Here is a 23,002-nt window from a genome sequence, read left to right as displayed (position 1 = left end):
TGTTGTTTTAGTGAAAAATTTATTTTTGTATACTAACAGTTATTTAGTTATGGAATGTAACCAGCAAATAATGTTAATAAAAGCTGTGGCCTTGGTATTCCAAATAATTGTCGAAGCCTGGTGTGTACAGGGGAAGGTGAGCCTATGGGGCTTATCCAGGTCATGCTTTTGTTACTGGGGGTGCTGCCTCTGATTTGACATGCCTGCAATGTGTTCAGTGTTTAATTTGACTTTGTCCCTTTTTAATCAGATTTTTTTGCACAGCAGCAAACAGGTTATTTTAATCATACTGAATCTTTGTATCCTGCATGCAATGCACGCTGTCCTTTTAGCCTGAGACACTGCTTTCAATCTAAGATTGCACATAACTGCGTTTTGGGCCTTGACATTTTTTTGCCATGTGACATGAGGAACATAGTTTATACACCTTGGGCTTGTTTGGTTGGTTCTTGCTTCTGGCTTCCAGGGTCACGTGATCTTAAGCTAAATTTTGGGACGTCTGCATGATTCCATCTGCATGATTTTAATGTGTTGCTAGTGACATGGCTGCGGTATCTCTTAGTTTTACTTGGGATTCTTTTTTTCTCACTCTGGAATTGTTTTCGATTGGTTAAATAGCACATACACTTTACTATCTGTTTGAGGTAGTACAAATGGTTGTTTTGGTTTTTTTTGTTTATACTTCTTTATCATCTTTTTGTTTCTGTAGATTTTTGCCTCAGAGCAAATATTGCCTTGATAAAGGGGCCCTAAGCGGCTCCAAAACTTTGGCCATATTTTTGTAACGAGTGCAGCTGCGGCTGTGCCCCTGCCCGTCCCTCCGGCGTCTAGGACGCCAAGGACGGGACTGTCTGTTGTCCATAGGGTCGCTGTGTCGCGCGGGAGCGCACACAGACAGGACCTTTATGCTAGGAGGAGGCTTGTCAGCTGACTTGTTGGTCAGCTGACGTCAGAGGAGCCTCACGGCGCCCAGGATTGGCTGTGTGCAGGGGGAGTGTCAGTGAGGTCTCCTCTGCTTCTTAAGCCTCCGGGCTTCAGTCTGGCGCTGTCTGCTGTCGTGAATACATTGTGTTAGCGCTCATACCTAGTGAGGTTCCTGTTGATGATAGATGTATATGCAATAATTGCGATATACATCTATCTATATTTAGCTCATTTGATTGTATTATTGTTACTGATTTCCTGTGTATGACTCTGGCTAAACTCTGACTCTGATCTCGCTTACTGATTCTGTATCTGCCTATAATTACTGAACCTCTGCTCGATTACTGACTACTCTTCTGCCTTACGATTTCTGTACTGATACTGCCTCTCTGTTGCCGAACCTAGCCTGTCTGACCATTCTACTCACCAGTGGGCCCTTGCCACTGGTGAGGTGTGCTATATACCCACCAGCTCCTCTGGTGCGGTATCGCTACTCTTCCTTAGAGTGACTAATAGTACCTTACTAGCTCCATTGGTAAGGTCTAGCTAAACTATACAGTCACGATCTCTGCTAATTAGATTGTCACTTAAACTGATAGTACCTTACCAGCTCCTCTGGTAAGGTTTTGCCAAACTATACAGTTGCCGTGACTGATAGTACCTTACCAGCCCCTCTGGTAAGGTCTGACCTAATTATACGGTTTCTGTAACTGATAGTACCTTGCCAGCTCTTCAGGGAAGGTCTAGCCAAATTATACAGTTACCATACCTGTTAGTACGTAGCCATCCCCTCTGGAAGGTCTGGCCGTACTCATCAGTGCTCTCGCAGCTAGTACCCCCCAGCACCTCTGGAGAGGCCTAGCCTTATTGGGTTCGGAGGCTCATCAGTTCCACTGATGAGCACTCGTTATTTACTCATTACTCCCACCAGCTCCACTGGTGAGGTGTTGCGTAGTGACTGATAGTACCTTTCCAGCTCCTCTGGAAGGTTTAGCCAAAACTATCCTAGTCACCTGTTATACCTTTCCAGCTCCTCTGGAAAGGTCTAGCGTAGTTTCTCTCGTTACCTGTTTAACTAGTTCCTTGCCAGCTCATCTGGTAAGGACTAGTCAGTCTATTTCTGTATTTCTCCTAGTTAGACCTTCCAGGCCCGCTGGTAAAGGTCCGTGTTATCGTCTGTCTGATTTGCTACTGGTCTCTTGCCAGCTCCTCTGGCAGAGACCTGCAATACTATTTTCTGTACTCTCACTGTTAGTACCTTTTCAGCCCCTCTGGAAAGGTTTGAGCAAAACTATACAGTCAGTGTACTGATAGTACCTTACCAGCTCCTCTGGTAAGGTCTCGCTAACCTTTTAAAGTACGGTTGCACCAAGCACTACACACTCAGCTCATTGTGCGGTGATACTAGTATTATTGGTGATTCTGCAGATCACACATAATCAGGTAGAGCGTCTGCATTATTGGTGATTCTGCAGATCACAAAATAATCAGACATCTGAGTTGCGACACCCAACCGTTACAATTTTTACATGGAACTAATAAAGATTGATTTCTGTATCATGCCTGATGAAGAAATTGAAGTGTCAGAAGCTTGCAAGGAAATCTTATACAGTTAGACATTGCACATGTTACCTAAACAAACAACATTTGATTTTATGTCGGATTCTCACCGGCTGCCTTAGGGCAGCTGGTGATAGTTCTAAATAAATGATGATTTGATTTTTTATTTTGAGTTTTTATGACTTTTTTTTTACTCTGGTTGCAGATTTCATTTGGCCTCAAAAAGTAGAGAAGTCAGTCCATAAGCCAGTCCAGAAGCTGAGAGCCTTCCAGCTGGTAGAGGGCATTGAGCCGGTGATCTTCAGCTTGTGTGCTGAGAACCAGGAGAACGTGGACCAGACAAAGGCCTGGCTACAGAGACAGATAGAGGGTGATCAGGCTGAGAAGGTGATCAAGGATGAATGTATCTCTGAACTAGAAGACACCGAGATGCAGAAAATAACTGATCTGCAGAAAAAGTTTCAGGTCTCTGTGATTTACCAACCACCGGATCCCTCCATCAAGATTCTGGGCCTCACGCGGGACGTCCTGGTGGTGTCTAGTGAAATTGAAACAATTATAAAGCAAGAGAATCGGAAGCAAGCAGCTGATCTGAAAAGTAAACTGGTGGAATGGAGGTACAAGCATGGAGGGAACATGGTCGCCTTCGATAAGATGGCAAATCTGGAGCTCGAGGAGGCAAATGATGGAAACAAAACCCAGATCACAGTTCAGAGCCAAGGAAAGCAATTTACAGTCGATGTACGAGCAAAAAAAGCCACGGATCAGCATGGAAACCAAGTTCAGATTGAACGTATCGGTAATCAAATTATGTCTCATTATTGCGCATTTTCGGTGTCATTTGCAGTTACGATCATTTGGGCCTCATCTCCAGTGCGATGATCAGAATGATTTCAGTGTTAAAAGGAACCAAAAGTGAAATAACAGTGGCCAGTTTAATATAATACCTGGAGCTTCTTCCAGCCCCCCTTTAGTCATCCTGGTCCCTTGCTGTTGTTCTGCTTTGTTCTATTCAGCCACAGGGCCCCTCCGAATGCTGAGCAACTAGGCCAGTCACGGGCTACTGAGCATGCGTGGCCCCGGTTGCAGATTTCTTTGATCACGCTTCCATTGCTGGGATTGGTCAGTGCATGCACAGTAGCAATTTTTTTGAACCATGTAAGCTCAGAAGATCCCGTCCATGGAAGTGCAGTCCAGAAGTGTTAGGCTTGGGGCCATGCATGCAGCTTTCAGAAGGGCACAGCCGCTGAATGAAAGAGTGCAGAAAGGCAGTGAGGGACCAGGAGGACAACAGGGGCCTGAAGAAAGCCCCAGGCAAGTTAAACTGGTCACATTGATTTCACTTTAGGTTTCCTTTATGTGGCACTTTAAAGTGTACTTGACGTGTGACATGACAAGATAAATGTGTACAGTGCAAAACATTAACCACTTGAGGACCGTGGGCTTTACCCCCCTTAAAGAGACACTGAAGCGAAAAAAGAATTATGATATTATAATTTGTATGTGTAGTACAGCTAAGAAATAAAACATTAAGATCAGATACATCAGTCTAATTGTTTCCAGTACAGGAAGAGTTAAGAAACTCCAGTTGTTATCTCTATGTAAAAAAGCCATTCATTTCTATGACTTTCAAAAGTCATGGAGAGGGCTGTTTTCTGACTTTTATTATCTCAACTGTTTACTTTTTCTCTGCCAGAGGAGAGGTCATTAGTTCACAGACTGCTCTGAAAGAATCATTTTGAATGCTGAGTGTTGTGTAATCTGCACATATTATAGAATGATGCAATGTTAGATAAAACACTATACCTGAAAATAAAAATATGAGAATATTTTCTTTGCTGCTAATCTTCTAGTAATTATTCATAGTACACAACCAATTCATTATATCATATATATTTTTTTCGCTTCAGTGTCTCTTTAAGGACCAGACCCTTTTGTTCCATTCAGACCACTGCAGCTTTCACGGTTTATTGCTCGCTCATACAACCTACCACCTAAATGAATTTTGGCTCCTTTTCTTGTCACTAATAAATCTTTCTTTTGGTGCTATTTGATTGCTGCTGCGATTTTTACTTTTTATTATATTCATCAAAAAAGACATGAATTTTGTCAAAAAAATGATTTTTTTAACTTTCTGTGCTGACATTTTTCAAATAAAGTAAAATTTCTGTATACATGCAGCACGAAAAATGTGGACAAACATGTTTTTAATTAAAAAAAAAACCCATTCAGCCTATATTGATTGGTTTGGGTAAAAGTTATAGCGTTTACAAACTATGGTGCCAAAAGTGAAATTTCGCATTTTGTAGCATCTATGACTTTTCTGAGCACCTGTCATGTTTCATGAGGGGCTAGAATTCCAGGATAGTATAAATATCCCCCAAATGACCCCATTTTGGAAAGAAGACATCCCAAAGTATTCACTGAGAGGCATGGTAAGTTCATAGAAGATTTTATTTTTTGTCACAAGTTAGCGGAAAATGCCTTAGCGCACTTAGGGTGTAAAAAAGTGCCACACATGTGGTACCGCCGTACTCAGGAGAAGTAGTATAATGTGTTTTGTGGTGTATTTTTACACATACCCATGCTGGGTGGGAGAAATATCTCTGTAAATGACAATTGTTTGATTTTTTTTTTTACACACAATTGTCCATTTACAGAGATATTTCTCCCACCCAGCATGGGTATGTGTAAAAATACACCCCAAAACACATTATACTATTTCTCCTGAGTACGGCGGTACCACATGTGTGACACTTTTTTGCAGCCTAGGTGCGCTAAGGGGCCCAACGTCCTATTCACAGGTCATTTTGAGGCATTTGTTTTCTAGACTACTCCTCACGGTTTAGGGCCCCTAAAATGCCAGGGCAGTATAGGAACCCCACAAGTGACCCCATTTTAGAAAGAAGACACCCCAAGGTATTCTGTTAGGTGTATGGCGAGTTCATAGAAGATTTTATTTTTTGTCACAAGTTAGTGAAAAATGACACTTTGTGAAAAAAAAAACAATAAAAATCAATTTCTGCTAACTTTTGACAAAAAATAAAATCTTCTATGAACTCGTCATACACCTAACAGAATACCTTGGGGTGTTTTTTTTTTTCTAAAATGGGGTCACTTGTGGGGTTCCTATACCGCCCTGGCATTTTACTGGCCCAAAACCGTGAGTAGTCTGGAAACCAAATGTCTCAAAATGACTGTTCAGGGGTATAAGCATCTGCAAATTTTGATGACAGGTGGTCTATGAGGGGGCGAATTTTGTGGAACTGGTCATAAGCAGGGTGGCCTTTTAGATGACAGGTTGTATTGGGCCTGATCTGATGGATAGGAGTGCTAGGGGGGGTGACAGGAGGTGATTGATGGGTGTCTCAGGGGGTGGTTAGAGGGGAAAATAGATGCAATTAATGCACTGGGGAGGTGATCAGAAGGGGGTCTGAGGGGGATCTGAGGGTTTGGCCGAGTGATCAGGAGCCCACACGGGGCAAATTAGGGCCTGATATGATGGGTAGGTGTGCTAGGGGGTGACAGGTGGTGACAGGAGGTGATTGATGGGTGTCTCAAGGTGTGATTAAAGGGGGGAATAGATGCAAGCAATGCACTGGCGAGGTGATCAGGGCTGGGGTCTGAGGGCGTTCTGAGGGTGTGGGCGGGTGATTGAGTGCCCTAGGGGCAGATAGGGGTCTAATCTGATGGGTAGCAGTGACAGGGGGTGATTGATGGGTAATTAGTGGGTGTTTAGGGTAGAGAACAGATGTAAACAATGCACTTGGGAGGTGATCTGATGTCGGATCTGCGGGCGATCTATTGGTGTGGGTGGGTGATCAGATTGCCCGCAAGGGGCAGGTTAGGGGCTGATTGATGGGTGGCAGTGACAGGGGGCGATTGATGGGTGGCAGTGACAGGGGGTGATTGATGGGTGATTGACAGGTGATCAGTGGGTTATTACAGGGAAGAACAGATGTAAATAATGCACTGGCGAATTGATAAGGGGGGTCTAAGGGCAATCTGAGCGTGTAGGCGGGTGATTGGGTGCCCACAAGGAGCAGATTAGGGTCTGATCTGATGGGTAACAGTGACAGGTGGTGATAGGGGGTGATTGATGGGTGATTGATGGGTAATTAGTGGGTGTTTAGGGTAGAGAACAGATGTAAACACTGCACTTGGGAGGTGATCTGACGTCGGATCTGCGGGCGATCTATTGGTGTGGGTGATCAGATTGCCCGCAAGGGGCAGGTTAGGGGCTGATTGATGGGTGGCAGTGACAGGGGGTGATTGATGGGTGATTGACAGGTGATTGACAGGTGATCAGTGGGTTATTACAGGGATGAACAGATGTAAATAATGCACTGGCGAATTGATAAGGGGGGTCTGAAGGCAATCTGAGCGTGTAGGCGGGTGATTGGGTGCCCGCAAGGGGCAGATTGGGGTCTGATCTGATGGGTAACAGTGACAGGTGGTGATAGGGGGTGATTGATGGGTGATTGATAGGTAATTAGTGGGTGTTTAGGGTAGAGAACAGATGTAAACACTGCACTTGGGAGGTGATCTGACGTCGGATCTGCGGGCGATCTATTGGTGTGGGTGATCAGATTGCCCGCAAGGGGCAGGTTAGGGGCTGATTGATGGGTGGCAGTGACAGGGGGTGATTGATGGGTGATTGACAGGTGATTGACAGGTGATCAGTGGGTTATTACAGGGAAGAACAGATGTAAATAATGCACTGGCGAATTGATAAGGGGGGTCTGAAGGCAATCTGAGCGTGTAGGCGGGTGATTGGGTGCCCGCAAGGGGCAGATTGGGGTCTGATCTGATGGGTAACAGTGACAGGTGGTGATAGGGGGTGATTGATGGGTGATTGATGGGTAATTAGTGGGTGTTTAGGGTAGAGAACAGATGTAAACACTGCACTTGGGAGGTGATCTGACGTCGGATCTGCGGGCGATCTATTGGTTTGGGTGGGTGATCAGATTGCCCGCAAGGGGCAGGTTAGGGGCTGATTGATGGGTGGCAGTGACAGGGGGTGATTGATGGATGATTGATGGGTGATTGACAGGTGATCAGGGGGATAGATGCATACAGTACACAGGGGCCTGGGGGGGGGGGGTCTGGGGAGAATCTGAGGGGTGGGGGGTGATCAGGAGGGAGCAGGGGGCAGTTTAGGGCATAAAAAAAAATAGCGTTGACAGATAGTGACAGGGAGTGATTGATGGGTGATTAGGGGGGTGATTGGGTGCAAACAGGGGTCTGGGGGGGTGGGCAGGGGGGGTCTGATGGGTGCTGTGGGCGATTAGGGGGCAGGGGGGGGAGAAATCAGTGTGCTTGGGTGCAGACTAGGGTGGCTGCAGCCTGCCCTGGTGGTCCCTCGGACACTGGGACCACCAGGGCAGGAGGCAGCCTGTATAATACACTTTGTAAACATTACAAAGTGTATTATACACTTTGTATGCGGCGATCCAGGTGCTAGTAACCCGCCGGCGCTTACGAACGGCCGGCGGGTTACAGCGCAAGGGGGGCGGAGCCAGTCCCCGGCGGAGGATTGCGTCACGAATGAAACGATCGCTCCGCCCATGCCCGTACAAAGACCGTCGCCAATTGTACATGCGGCGGTCCTTGCGGGATCTACTTCCCGGCCGCCATTTGTACATGCGGCGGTCGGAAAGTGGTTAATAACCATGCTGTTATACTTGTTTTATTTTGCTGCCTGAAAGAATTCATTTCTAGGCATGGAAGTGACAGCTTCTGTCTTGTCAGCACCTTTTCGGGAATATAGTAAACATCTCTGATAAACAAATTACAGCTCTAAAAGTTTTCCTGGCAGAATACAACTTCTGAGGGGCAGGGAGAGAGAAAATTTATGAACTGTTGCCCTTTTTCTAACTGGGACACTTAATAGGCTGCCACTGATTAGAGACAGTGAAACATTCGGGCCCCTTTCACACTGGTGCATTGCATTACCTTGTTTTTGCCACAGGGTAATGCTACACCAATGTAAGTCTATGGGGTATTGCATACCTGTGCACATTGCACAGGTTTGCAATACCCCATAGACTTACATTGGTGTAGCATTGCCCTGTGGCAAAAACAAGGTAATGCAGGGGAGATGACGTTTCACAGACCAGCATAACAGCGCTTTTTTGGGGGGGTTTGTTGGGGGGGGGGGATTGTGTTCGCGGTGCAGCCCGCTGCGCAGAAGTGTATTTTGTCAATAGACTTCTGTGCAGACCGAAGGTCGGCCACAGGAAGTGAGTGGTAGAGAGGTTCACTCATACATCACCAGTGCTGAAAGACTTCACTCTATCCATCACTGATACTACATGACTTCACTCTAGGCAGGTGTTGCGGTGCGCAATTAGAGGATTGCATCACACCTCTATACAATGTGATGTCATCAATGCTGAGATTTGGGCACTAAGGATCAGAGAACAGTATCCTCAGCCATGGAGTGTGTGCGGCCCGATAATAGAGGCGAGGTGTGCAGTACTGTAGGACATGCCAGGCAGGATGTCACATCAATGAGGGATCTGCACTGAGCACCATCAGGGTCTGCCACGGGCACAGATGGTGCACAAAAGAGCCTCAACAAACAAGCATCCCTGGTCAGTCATTGGCATCCTCCATATTCTCCACAGAGAGCTGTGCCCCTTTTCACCTCTACAGCTGCCAGGAAGATTCCACTTGGGCCAGGACTGTTTCTCATCCGCCTCATGCACACACTTGATTAAATTCGGCTGAGGTTGTCGAACACGGTAAATCCAGCGCTGGAGACTTGGGCGCAGCAGCGCAGGAGACTTGGGCGCAGCCAGCGCCACCATAGGCCGTAATAGGAACTACGGCTATCGCAGGCACAGGGAGTAACTTCAGCGCTGTCAGAAGACGGACCTGAAGTTGCTTTTAAAACAATAATTCGGCTTCCAGCAATTGCTGGAAGCCGAATTATTTCATTCCCCCCACTATCCATGGCGGCCCGGAGGGGGAATAGTAATTAACACGGCCCGGACTTGTGCAGAAGCAGGATCAGCCTTATACCGGCTGTGTCCTGCGCCCAAGTCTCCGGCGCCGTTCTCTCTCATACGCGAGGTTGGCCGATAACAACTGCCTCAGCCAATAAACAGGCATGTGTACAGAGGTACCCAATCTCCGACCCGCGACACCCAAGCAATCCGCCCGGCAGATCAACTCACCTATAGTGATGGCCAATTTAATTTCAGGCCACTCCCCTATGTGACATCACGCATGCAGCGCTGTCGTCCCTTTGCCCCCTGCATAGCAACACAGTGCGTTGTCAGCTATACAGCTAACTTGCACCAATGCAGCTTGGCCCAGCGATGTGGCCCAGGGGGATCAGGTCCTGATCCCCAACGAAAAAATATCCATCAAAAGTGTGTACGATATCAGATTAACCACTTCCCGACCACCCACTGCACAGGGGCGGCCGGAGAGTGGATCCCGCAAGGACCGCCGCATGCACAGAGGCGGCGGTCCTTGTACGGGCATGAGCGGCGCGATCACGTCATTCGTGACACGATCGGCCGCCGAGGACTGGCTCCGCCCACCTCGCGCTGTAACCCGCCGGCCGTTCAGAAGCGCCGGCGGGTTACTAGCACCCGAATCGCCGCATACAAAGTGTATAATACACTTTGTAATGTATACAAAGTGTATTATACAGGCTGCCTCCTGCCCTGGTGGTCCCAGTGTCCGAGGGACCACCAGGGCAGGCTGCAGCCACCCTAGTCTGCACCCAAACACACTGATCTGCCCCCCCCGCCCCCTGATCGCCCACAGCACCCATCAGACTCCCCCCTGCCCAGCCCCCAGACCACTGTTTGCACCCAATCACCCCCCTAATCACCCATCAATCACTCCCTGTCACTATATGTCAACGCTATTTTTTTTATTCCCTAAACTGCCCCCTGCTCCCTCCTGATCACCCCCCCACCCCTCAGATTCTCCCCAGACCCCCTCCTGTGTACTGTATGCATCTATCCCCCTGATCACCTGTCAATCACCTGTCAATCACCCATCAATTACCCCCTGTCACTGCCACCCATCAATCAGCCCCTAACCTGCCCCTTGCGGGCAATCTGATCACCCACCCACACCAATAGATCGCCCGCAGATCCGACGTCAGATCACCTCCCAAGTGCAGTGTTTACATCTGTTCTCTACCCTAAACACCCACTAATTACCCATCAATCACCCCCTATCACCACCTGTCACTGTTACCCATCAGATTAGACCCTAATCTTCCCCTTTCGGGCACCCAATCACCCGCCTACACGCTCAGATTGCCCTCAGACCCACCCCCCCTTATCAATTCGCCAGTGCAATATTTACATCTGTTCTTCCCTGTAATACCCACTGATCACCTGTCAATCACCTGTCAATCACCCATCAATCACCCCCTGTCACTGCCACCCATCAATTACCCCCTGTCACTGCCACCCATCAATCAGCCCCTAACCTGCCCCTTGCGGGCAATCTGATCTCCCACCCACACCAATAGATCGCCCGCAGATGCGACGTCAGATCACCTCCTAAGTGCAGTTTCGCGCAAAAGGTGGATCAGCGCAACACCTGGCCGCCTCCGAATGGCCTCCAATCAGAGGTGCGCTGAGCCCCCCCAGAAACTACAAACGCACCTTGAACCCAAACAGAAGCTCTGCATATACACCAAAAGCATGGCTGTTAAGTGGGAGCAGCTGACCAAAAAACGAATTAAATTAGTACATAGCAAGGAAATGAACAGCGCTACTTAAAAACAGGCAAGTGCCTACCTGCAAAAGAGTGCAAGCCCCACTTGTGGGATATAATACACACCGAGCATACACATGACCTGTCTACCACTGGAGGAGGATGTTAGTTTCCTGTAACAGCTTGCATGCAACCTATTAAGTAATCGTCCCTCCCACTGTGTAGAAGTCGATCCTCCATGGGAGGGGCCTAACACTAACTAAATCCTAACCTATGTATATGCATAGCCTGGGTGCGGCTAATCAAATAAAATCGAAAATTGCGCAAAAGGTGGATCAGCGCAACACCAGGCCGCCTCCGGGTTCAAAGTGCGTTTGTAGTTTCTGGGGGGCTCAGCACACCTCTAATCAGATCAGGTGTGGAGGCCATTCGGAGGCGGCCTGGTGTTGCGCTGATCCACCTTTTGTGCAATTTTCAATTTTCGATTTTATTTGATTAGCCGCACCCAGGCTATGCATATACATAGGTTAGGATTTAGTTAGTGTTAGGCCCCTCCCATGGAGGATCGACTTCTACGCAGTGGGAGGGACGAGTACTTAATAGGTTGCATGCAAGCTGTTACAGGAAACTAACATCCTCCTCCAGTGGTAGACAGGTCATGTGTATGCTCTGTGTGTATTATATCCCACAAGTGGGGCTTGCACTCTTTTGCAGGTAGGCACTTGCCTGTTTTTAAGTAGCGCTGTTCATTTCCTTGCTATGTACTAATCTCCTAAGTGCAGTGTTTACATCTGTTCTCTACCCTAAACACCCACTAATTACCCATCAATCACCCCCTGTCACTGCTACCTATCAGATTAGACCCCTATCTGCCCCTAGGGCACTCAATCACCCGCCCACACCCTCAAAACGCCCTCAGACCCCAGCCCTGATCACCTTGCCAGTGCATTGCTTGCATCCATTCCCCCCTCTAATCACACCTTAAGACACCCATCAATCACCTCCTGTCACCCCCTAGCACACCTACCCATCATATCAGGCCCTAATTTGCCCTGTGTGGGCTCCTGATCACTCGCCAAAACCCTCAGATCCCCCTCAGACCCCCTTCCGATCACCTCCCCAGTGCATTGATTGCATCTATTTTCCCCTCTAACCACCCCCTGAGACACCCATCAATCACCTCCTGTCACCCCCTAGCACTCCTATCCATCAGATCAGGCCCAATACAACCTGTCATCTAAAAGGCCACCCTGCTTATGACCGGTTCCACAAAATTCGCCCCCTCATAGACCACCTGTCATCAAAATTTGCAGATGCTTATACCCCTGAACAGCAGGGGCGTCGCTAGCCCTGTTTTAGGGGGGCACGTGCCCCCAATCTTTCCTGGGGTGCCACGGATCTCCGCCCGGCCGCCCCCTCTGTCAGACTCAGCGGCTCCCTCCAGCCGCCGCGTCACTGACAGTCTCAGACCTCAGGATCAGGCGGCGAGCCGGCGACCAATCATGCGGGCGCTAGGACCCAGCGCCCGCACTGATATGCGGAAGTGACATCACTTCCGCATATCGAGCGGGTGCGTCCAGCGCCCGCTCGTACATCTGGTCGGGTCGCCGCTGATCCTGAGGTCTGCTGAGAGGTAGGGGGGGGGAGCGGCGGCGGCTAGAGAGGGGGCCTCCCTGTCACTCACTCACTCACTAAAGGGGCTCCCTGGCACGCACTCACTCCCTAAAGGGGCCTCCCTGGCACTCACTCACTCCCTAAAGGGGCTCCCTGTCACTCACTCACTCCCTAAAGGGGCTCCCTGTCACTCACTCACTCCCTAAAGGGGCTACCTGTCACTCACTCACTCACTCCCTAAAGGGGCTCCCTGTCACTCACTCACTCCCTAAAGGGGCTCCCTGGCACTCACTCCCTAAAGGGGCTCTCTGTCACTCACTCACTCCCTAAAGGGGCTACCTGTCACTCACTCACTCCCTAAAGGGGCTCCCTGTCACTCACTCACTCCCTAAAGGGGCTCCCCTGGCACTCACTCACTCCCTAAAGGGGCTCCCCTGGCACTCACTCACTCCCTAAAGGGGCTCCCTGGCACGCACTCACTCCCTAAAGGGGCTCCCTGGCACTCACTCACTCCCTAAAGGGGCTCCCTGTCACTCACTCACTCCCTAAAGGGGCTCCCTGTCACTCACTCACTCCCTAAAGGGGCTCCCTGGCACTCACTCACTCCCTAAAGGGGCTCCCCTGGCACTCACTCACTCCCTAAAGGGGCTCTCCTGGCACTCACTCACTCACTCCCTAAAGGGGCTCCCCTGGCACTCACTCACTCCCTAAAGGGGCTCCCCTGGCACTCACTCACTCCCTAAAGGGGCTCCCTGGCACGCATCCACTCCCTAAAGGGGCTCCCTGGCACGCACCCACTCCCTAAAGGGGCTCCCTGGCACGCACCCACTCCCTAAAGGGGCTCCCTGGCACGCACCCACTCCCTAAAGGGGCTCCCTGGCATGCACCCACTCCCTAAAGGGGCTCCCTGTCACGCACCCACTCCCTAAAGGGGCTCCCTGTCACTCACTCACTCCCTAAAGGGGCTCCCTGTCACTCACTCACTCCCTAAAGGGGCTCCCTGTCACTCACTCACTCCCTAAAGGGGCTCCCTGTCACTCACTCACTCCCTAAAGGGGCTCCCTGTCACTCACTCACTCCCTAAAGGGGCTCCCTGTCACTCACTCCCTAAAGGGGCTCCCTGTCACTCACTCACTCCCTAAAGGGGCTCCCTGTCACTCACTCCCTAAAGGGGCTCCCTGTCACTCACTCACTCACTAAAGGGGCTCCCTGGCACGCACTCACTCACTAAAGGGGCTCCCTGGCACTCACTCACTCCCTAAAGGGCCTCCCTGTCACTCACTCACTCCCTAAAGGGCCTCCCTGTCACTCACTCACTCCCTAAAGGGGCTCCCTGTCACTCACTCACTGCCTAAAGGGGCTCCCTGTCACTCACTCACTGCCTAAAGGGGCTCCCTGTCACTCACTCACTGCCTAAAGGGGCTTCCTGTCACTCACTCACTGCCTAAAGGGGCTCCCTGGCACTCGCTCACTGCCTAAAGGGGCTTCCTGGCACTCACTCACTGCCTAAAGGGGCTCCCTGGCACTCACTCACTACCTAAAGGTGCTCCCTGTCACTCACTATCGGGGTCCCTGTCACTCACTACCTAACTGGAGGCGCCTGTCACTCACTAGCTAACCTGGGGGTCCCTGTCACTCACTACCTAACTTGGGGGGGCTACCATATTAAGGGGGCATTCTGCCTATTTATGTGAAATGCTGTCTATTTATGTGCCTCATGACTGCTGAATGTGTCTTGTTGGGAGCCTTATGATTTGTTGGGGGCCTCATGATTGCTGAATTTGTCTTGTTGGGGGCCTCATGATTTGTTGGGGGCCTCATGATTGCTGAATTTGTCTTGTTGGGGGCCTCATGATTGCTGAATTTGTCTTGTTGGGGGCCTCATGATTTGTTGGAGGCCTCATGATTGCTGAATTTGTCTTGTTGGGGGCCTCCTGATTTGTTGGGGGCCTCATGATTGCTGAATATGTCTTGTTGGGGGTCACATGATTGCTAACTGCGAGACTATGGGAAAAGCTGAATCCTTATCATATGAGACAATAGCATTAAACCTACTTTTTTAGCGTTTTAAAACAGAAAATAAAACTGGGAGGTTCTAAAAAATTGAATACATTTTTCAGGAGTAGGATGGATGAAATTGTTTATCTTCACAGTTTATTTTCAACTTGGATTTTCCATAATGTTCATGTATGAGTTAAAACGTTTGTACAGTATTTAGTTTCAATTGCTGTTGCCACTTTGCGATAGATACCGGTAAGTGACTTTTGGGTTGCAGTTTGGGCACTCGGCCTCCAAAAGGTTCGCCACCACTGTCCTAATCTGATGTCCCACCATTGCTAGGTTCATGTAAATTTGTCTCCACCCGTTACCACACCTATATTCTGGTCCATAGCCCACCCATTTTTTGGTGCGGCGCGATAAGCACGCCACACAACGTGATCGTCATATTTTTGGCACGCTAGCTGCAGTGTGCTGAATTCTGCTGCCTACAGTATGTACAGTATACGCTGTTCTCTAGTGCTTGCACTGTGTGCCGATTTACCTCCAGTGTGTACAGTGTAAGGTGTTACTCTGTGCCTTTATTGATTGTAAACCAGCTGTATTGTATGCTGATCCCTGCTACTTTCAGTATGTACAGTATTAGCTGTAAAGCCTGGTACACACATACAATTTTGATTAGCCAATTTTAGCTCTGTTCATAAAATTCATTGTCTGTTGGCCCACTTACTGCACGGGGGTGGGAAATTGGGGCTCAGTGATTGACCAATCAAAATTGTATGTGCGTATACATCTTTGATCTATGCCTATACTGATTGTAAATGATCGAAATAAAGGACAGGGGGCTCCGTCCAATATTTCGATGGGCAGGCCCGTTATCCGTAGCTTACACCGCTGCTAAGTTCATGTACATTTGGCCCCACCCATGGCCACACCCACTCACCGCATGGCCACGCCCACAGGTGCCACTGATCTCCAGGGACCCTAGAAACGCCCCTGCTGAACAGTCATTTTGAGACATTTGGTTTCCAGACTACTCACGGTTTTGGGCGCGTAAAATGCCAGGGCGGTATAGGAACCCCACAAGTGACCCCATTTTAGAAAAAAAGACCCCCCAAGGTATTCTGTTAGGTGTATGACAAATTCATAGAAGATTTTATTTTTTGTCAAAAGTTAGCGGAAATCGATTTTTATTGTTTTTTTTCACAAAGTGTCATTTTTCACTAACTTGTGACAAAAAATAAAATCTTCTATGAACTCGCCATACACCTAACGGAATACCTTGGGGTGTCTTCTTTCTAAAATGGGGTCACTTGTGGGGTTCCTATACTGCCCTGGCATTTTAGGGGCCCTAAACCGTGAGGAGTAGTCTAGAAAACAAATTGTAACGATTGTGGAATTCTCTCCGTGATCAGCGCACAAGACGTGCGCTGACACTGCAGAAATCCTCCACAAGCGTGTAATTTGAGGGAACCCAGCAAAAGGTGCAATGCACCTGTAGAGGGAAATTCCTGTCGGCAGGTGGAGCTGTGGAGTGCAGAGGAACAGCTCCTCTGCCCTGCCACATACGCCAGACAGGAATTGCACGAAGGGAAGAAACGCAGGGCAAGATAGCCCTGAAAGAGAGAGATCAAAGCGACAGAGGGTATGTGTGTCCACCAAACTAATCGCCACCCTGCGACGATGAACACACAACCAGGAAGACAAAGTGAGAAGGCAATCGCCAGAGATGGCGATTGCTAACAGCGACGCAAGACCGAATAAGCTCAGATGAGGAATGTATGTATGTCCACCAATCTAGCCGCCAACCTGCGACGGTGGACACACAACTAGTGGTGCTCAAATACCCCTTTTTAAAATTCGAGTTTGGTCGAATTCGAATAGTAAATTATTCGAGGTCAGTCGAATATTCGAGTCGAATAATTTTTACTATTCAATTCGACCTCGGACTTCGAGCTCACTATTCGAGTCGGTATTCGAGCTCATTATTCGAGCTGACTATTCGAATTGGCCTTAAATAGCTTCCAACACTTGTTTTGAGGGTGAATGATGCAAGAAACATCTTTTTTTCCAAGTAACAACAGCAAGTGATTATGTGGGGATGTTCCTTTAAAAAAAAAAAGGTAAAAAGAGAAGTTGTGTCCAGAATTTTGTTCAGTACTGTATATACTTCTTCTTCTTCTTCTTCTTCTTCTTCTTCTTCTTCTTCTTTATCTTCTATATCTTCTTCTTCTTCTTCTATATCTTCTTCTTCTATATCTTCTTCTTCTTCTTCTTCTATATCTTCTTCTTCTATATCTTCTTCTTCATCTTCTTCTTCTATATCTTCTTCTATATCTTCTTCTTCTTCTATATTGTCTTCTTCTTCTTCTTCTTCTTCTTCTTCTTCTTCATCTTCTTCTTCTTCTTCATCTTCTTCATCATCATCTTCTTCATCTTCTTCTTCTTCTTCTTCTTCATCTTCTTCATCTTCTTCTTCATCTTCTTCTTCTTCATCTTCTTCATCTTCTTCTTCATCTTCTTCATCTTCTTCTTCATCTTCTTCTTCTTCTCCTTCTTCTTCTTCTTCATCTTCTTCTTCATCTTCTTCATCTTCTTCTTCTTCATTTTCTTCTTCTTCATCTTCTTCTCCTTCTTCTTCTCCTTCTTCTTCTCCTTCTTCTTCTCCTTCTTCTTCTTCATCTTCTTCTTCTTCTTCTTCATCTTCTTCTTCTTCTTCTTCATCTTCTTCTTCTTCATCTTCTTCATCACTTATTTCTCTTTTCAATTTTTTTTTTTTAAAGAAATGCAGCTATTTTTGAGCGTAACAAATAGCTGGTGGCGCACGCATGTTGGAAGCGCCATTGTATGTGCTCCCTGGCAGTGGAAACACACAGACAGCAGGAGGTAAATTCAGCAGCAGGAGGAGGAGGATGAGTGTGTGGCAGCAGGCAGTCAATGAGGCAGGCAGCGTGACATAATAGCCCTGGTACCTAGCGGTGATACCAGGGCTGTAAATAAACACAGCAGGCAGGAGGTCCCAGACAGCGGTCGTGCAGCCCACATCGTGTCCAATACACAACTGGGACAACACAGTTTTCAACCCGGGCACCTCAGAAAAATTAAACCTTTTTTTTTTTTTTATGTTTTTTTGGTTTTGTTTGTAAAACCAATTACACAGATATATAGCTATTGTTTGACGTAATAGCTGGTGGCAGAGTGGCAGCAGAATGTAATTCTGTGTACCCTGGCAGTGGGAAACACAGACCGACAGCAGCAGCAGGAGGAGGAATGGAGGAGTAATGTGAGCAGCTATTGTTTGACGTAATAGCTAGTGGCAGAGTGGCAGCAGAAGGTAATTCTGTGTACCCTGGCAGTGGGAAACACAGACAGACAGCAGCAGCAGGAGGAATGGAGTAGTAGTGTGAGTGTGGCAGCAGGCAGGCAGCGTGACATAATAGCCCTGGTACCTAGCGGTGATACCAGGGCTGTAAATAAACACAACAGGAGGTCCCAGACAGCGGTCGTGCAGCCCACATCGTGTCCAATACACAACTGGGACAACACAGTTTTCAACCCGGGCACCTCAGAAAAATTAAACCTTTTTTTTTTTTTTTTAATGGTTTTTTGGTTTTGTTTGTAAAACCAATTACACAGATATATAGCTATTGTTTGACGTAATAGCTGGTGGCAGAGTGGCAGCAGAATGTAATTCTGTGTACCCTGGCAGTGGGAAACACAGACCGACAGCAGCAGCAGCAGGAGGAATGGAGGAGTAATGTGAGCAGCTATTGTTTGACGTAATAGCTGGTGGCAGAGTGGCAGCAGAAGGTAATTCTGTGTACCCTGGCAGTGGGAAACACAGACAGACAGCAGAAGGGCAGTACACAGCAGCCCACTGTAGGTGTAAAATGTGTGGCTGCAGGCGACGTAATAGTCAAACTGAACCAGGCTGGCTTAGTGAGCAGGAGCCAGGAGGTGGTAAAGGGTGGTAAGGCACATTAACGATGGTTCTTAGCCAGTTCATGTCCCCCTCTCGCCGACAACAGGGGCCAGGAACTCGCCTTCCACCCACGCCTGGTTCATCTTGAGAAACGTCAGTCTGTCCACAGACTTGTGAGACAGACGTGAGCGTTTCTCGGTGACCACGCCACCAGCTGCACTGAAGCAGCGCTCGGACAGCACGCTGGAAGGGGGGCAGGACAGCACTTCCAGGGCGTACTGCGCCAGCTCGCTCCAGATCTCCAGGCGCTTGACCCAATACTCCATGGGATCAACAGGGGCATCGCTGTCAAGCCCGCTGTAGGACCCCATGTAGTCAGCCACCATGCGGGTCAGACGCTGGCTGTGACCGGAGGAGGATGCTGCTGCATCATGCACCTCCTCTCTAGTCACTGCTGCCGGAGCCTCTACAGTCCTGTAGAGCTCGTGGCTGAGAGACAGCAGGTCTGTGGGGCGCTTGCTGCTGGATGCAGGCACCTGCTGCTGCCTCTGTGCTGGCTGCTGGACAGTGGGGGTGGAAGGCTGGGGGAAGGCTTCCTCCAAGCGCTCAACAAGGGCCTGCTGCAAGCTCCTTATTTGTTGCGCTGGGTCTCCTCCTGCAGGCGGCAGGAACTGGCTCAACTTCCCCTTGAGGCGTGGGTCCAACATCATGCTGATCCAGATGTCCTCCCTCTGCTTCATCTGGATCACCCTGGGGTCCTTGCGCAGGCACGCCAGCATGTGCGCTGCCATTGGGAAGAGGCGGGCCACGTGTGCTGGCACATCGACGGCAGTGCTGTCCTCCTCATCCTCCTCCTCTGCCGCCTCATCCTCTCTCCACCCCCGCACCAACTCAGCTGCGCTGTGCTGATCCCCCTCATCAGCAGCAAGGTCAGGGACCTCCACCAAGTCCTCCTCCTCCTCCCCCTCAGAGGTGGACTGTGCAGCTGCTTGCCGCTCCTGCTGGTCCAAGGCTGCCGCTCCCTGTTCCAGCAAAGCATCGAGGGCCCTGTTCAGCAGACAAACCAGGGGCACCCACTCGCAGACCATAGCATGGTCCCTGCTCACCATGTTAGTGGCCTGCAGAAAGGGAGCCAGCACTAAGCACACCTGCTGCATGTGCCTCCAGTCATCATCGGGGACGATGGACGGGATGTTGCTGGTCTTGTCCCTTCTCTGAGCGGCGGAAACAGTGGCCAGGGCAAGGTACTGGTTGACAGCGTGCTTCTGTTCTACCAGACGCTCCAACATCGCCAGGGTGGAGTTCCAGCGAGTCGGAACGTCAAGGATCAGCCGATGGCGTGGCAGCTCAAGCTCCTTTTGCACGTCTTCCAGGCTCGCACAGGCTGCAGCCGAGCGCCGGAAGTGACGCACAACGTTCCTTGCCGTTTCCAGCAGTTCGCCCATCCCCTGGTAGGTGCGCAAGAACTTTTGCACCACCAGGTTCAGCACGTGGGCAAGACAGGGGATGTGGGTCAGGTTTCCCCTGTCTATTGCGGCAACCAGATTGGCCCCATTGTCGGCCACCACCTCTCCGACTCTGAGGCCTCTGGGGGTCAGCCAAATCCTCTCCTGCTCCTGGAGTTTGGCCAACACATGGGTTGCCGTCAGCTTGGTCTTCCCAAGGCTGACCAAGTGCAGCAGCGCTTGGCAGTGGCAGGCCTTCACGCTGCTGCTGAGGCGGGGGGTTTGGCCAGGTGTGCCGGAGGATGGCAGAGGATCGGAGGAACCTGCTGCAGTTCCCCTGACCCTGCGGGGGGGCACCACCCACTGTGTTGCTGCTGCTGTGCCCGCTGCTGCTCTCCCATCCTCACCCCCTTCCACCAAGCTGACCCAGTGGACAGTGAAAGACAGGTAGCGGCCTGTCCCGAAGCGGCTGCTCCAGGAGTCCATGGTGACGTGGACCCTTTCACCAACCGCGTGCTCCAGCCCTCGCTCCACATTGGCCATCACAAAGCGGTGCAGTGCAGTAATGGCCTTGCGGGCGAAGAAGTGTCTGCTGGGGAGCTGCCAGTCTGGGGCTGCACAAGCAAGCAGCGCACGCATGTCGCTCCCCTCCTGCACAAGCGTGTACGGCAGGAGTTGGGAGCACATGGCCCGTGCCAGCAAGCCGTTCAGCTGCCGCACACGACGGCTGCTTGGAGGCAGAGCCCTAACCACCCCCTGGAAGGACTCTCTCAAAAGGCTCTGGTGTGGCCTTTTGCTGGCACGGGAATCAGCAGACACAGCAGAGGAGGCCACTGAGGACTGGCTGCCAGAACAGGCCTCAGTGTCGGCGGCAGGAGTTGCAGAGGGGGGAGGAGCAGTGCGTTTCCGCACTCCTGCTGGTGCTGCTGGAGGAGCAGGAGGGCGGGTGGCTGCTGTTGCTGCTGCTGCTGAAGGCTGTGCAGTGATGGGTGTGGTGCCACTGCCAGCACCAGATGCCTTCAGCCTCTGGAACTCCTCATGCTGGTGGAAATGTTTCGCAGCAAGGTGGTTGATGAGCGAGCTGGTGCTGAACTTTAAGGGGTCTGCACCTCTGCTCAACTTCCGCTGACAGTGGTTGCAAGTGGCGTACTTGCTGTACAAAGTGGGCATGGTGAAAAAGCGCCAGATTGGTGACAAAAACAACCCCCTACGGCATGGAACCGCTGCTGCCTGTCTCTCTGTGGTGGTTGGGGGGGGGGCTTGGGTGCGGCTGGTGGTGGTACTGGCAGATGCTGCTGCTGCTGCTGCTGAGCCTGAGACACCAGCAGGCTGTGGGACCTGCCTACTGCTGCCAATGCTTGCAATGATGCGCCTCCTTGCAAGGCCCACAAGCGCATTCTCCTCCTCAGAGCTGCTGATGACGACATCCCCTGGAGCTGGTGGCACCCAGTCTCTGTCTGTCACCGTGTCATCATCATCCTCCCCCTCCTGAAACATGTCCTGCTGGGATGATGACCCCCCAAACTCCTCTCCTGATGCATGGATGGGCTGCTTGACTGTCGCCACAGTCTTGCTGTCCAATCCCTCATCCCCCAAAGTGCCCATCAGCATCTCCTCCTCCAAATCGCCAACAACAGCAGACAATACCCTAATGGTGCTTGGGGTAAAAATACTGCTGAGTGACAGGTCGCCAACTTGTGACGGTGAACTGGCCTCCTCCCCAGGCCCTGCTGGGCGGCTGCTGCGAACAGGGGTGGTGGTGGTGAGGGTGGAGGCCTCGGATGCAGAGCTGATGGCGGGCTGCTCATCCTCTGTCATCAGTTGCACCACAGTGTCTGCATCCTTTTCCTCAATGGGACGTTTCCAACCCGGCTGGAGGAAAATCGGAGCAGGTGCTACACGCTGCTGCTGCTGCTGTGTCTCTGCAGCGTGAGTTGCAGATGCTCCTGCTGGGCGGCGCCCAAGGCGTCCACGGCCAGTGGCTATGGGAGGAATGTTAGCCACTGACGCTGCTGCTGCTGCTGCGGAACTGTGCATGGTGGCGCGACCGCGCCCGCGGCTTGCCACAATGCTGCTCCCTCTCCTCCTGATTTCCTTGCTGCCCTTCCCCTTGCCCAAACCGCGCTGGCTGCCACTTCCAGACATCTTCGATGTTTTGGGCGTAAACACAAAAGTTTTTGAAAAGGGCGGGTGAAAAGTGGGGTACTTTAATGGAGTGGGTTGGTGGGTGAGGTGACTGAGTGAGTGTCCCGACTCCCTAGTACAGTAAGTAAGTAGTAACAGTCAGGAAGTACAACTAGCAGTTACAATAATCAGTAGTAATCACAAGGAAATAGAGTGTGTGTACACTACAGACAGTGAGTGCACGCACGCGCAAACACGCGCAGGAGCTGGCCTATGAACAGAGAGTGAGTGAGTGTCCCTAGTACAGTAAGTAAGTAGTAACAGTCAGGAAGTACAACTAGAAGTTACAATAATCAGTAGTAATCACAAGGAAATAGAGTGTGTGTACACTACAAACAGTGAGTGCACGCACGCGCACACACATGCAGGAGCTAGCCTATGAACAGTGACTGAGTGAGTGTCCCTACTACAGTAATTAAGTAGTAACTGTCAGGAAGTAGAATTTACAATAATCAATCAGTAATCAGAAGGAAATAGAGTGTGTGTACAGTACACAGACAGTGAGTGCACACACACACGCAGGAGCTAGTAGCCTATGAACAGTGACAGTGAGTGTCCTAGTACAGTTACAGTATATAACTATTCAGAAGGAAATAGAGTGTGTGTACACTACAGTACACAGACAGTGAGTGCACACACACGCAGGAGCTAGTAGCCTATGAAC

General features: G+C 50.0%; 1 protein-coding gene across 1 annotated transcript in view; it reads left to right on the top strand.

Annotated features, from left to right (window-relative positions):
* The window catches only part of LOC137525254 (protein mono-ADP-ribosyltransferase PARP14-like), a 314,114-nt gene that overhangs the window by 38,896 nt on the left and 252,216 nt on the right, over nt 1-23,002 (top strand). The window contains exon 2 of the mRNA XM_068246278.1: nt 2,690-3,283. Within this exon, the coding sequence (XP_068102379.1) occupies nt 2,690-3,283 (594 nt within the window). The remainder of the gene's footprint in view (nt 1-2,689; nt 3,284-23,002) is intronic.

This window comes from Hyperolius riggenbachi, chromosome 7 (assembly GCF_040937935.1).
Source record: "Hyperolius riggenbachi isolate aHypRig1 chromosome 7, aHypRig1.pri, whole genome shotgun sequence".
NCBI lineage: Eukaryota > Metazoa > Chordata > Amphibia > Anura > Hyperoliidae > Hyperolius > Hyperolius riggenbachi.
The sequence above is the reverse complement of the archived record's forward strand: the minus strand, read 5'-3'. Positions and strand labels throughout refer to the sequence as shown.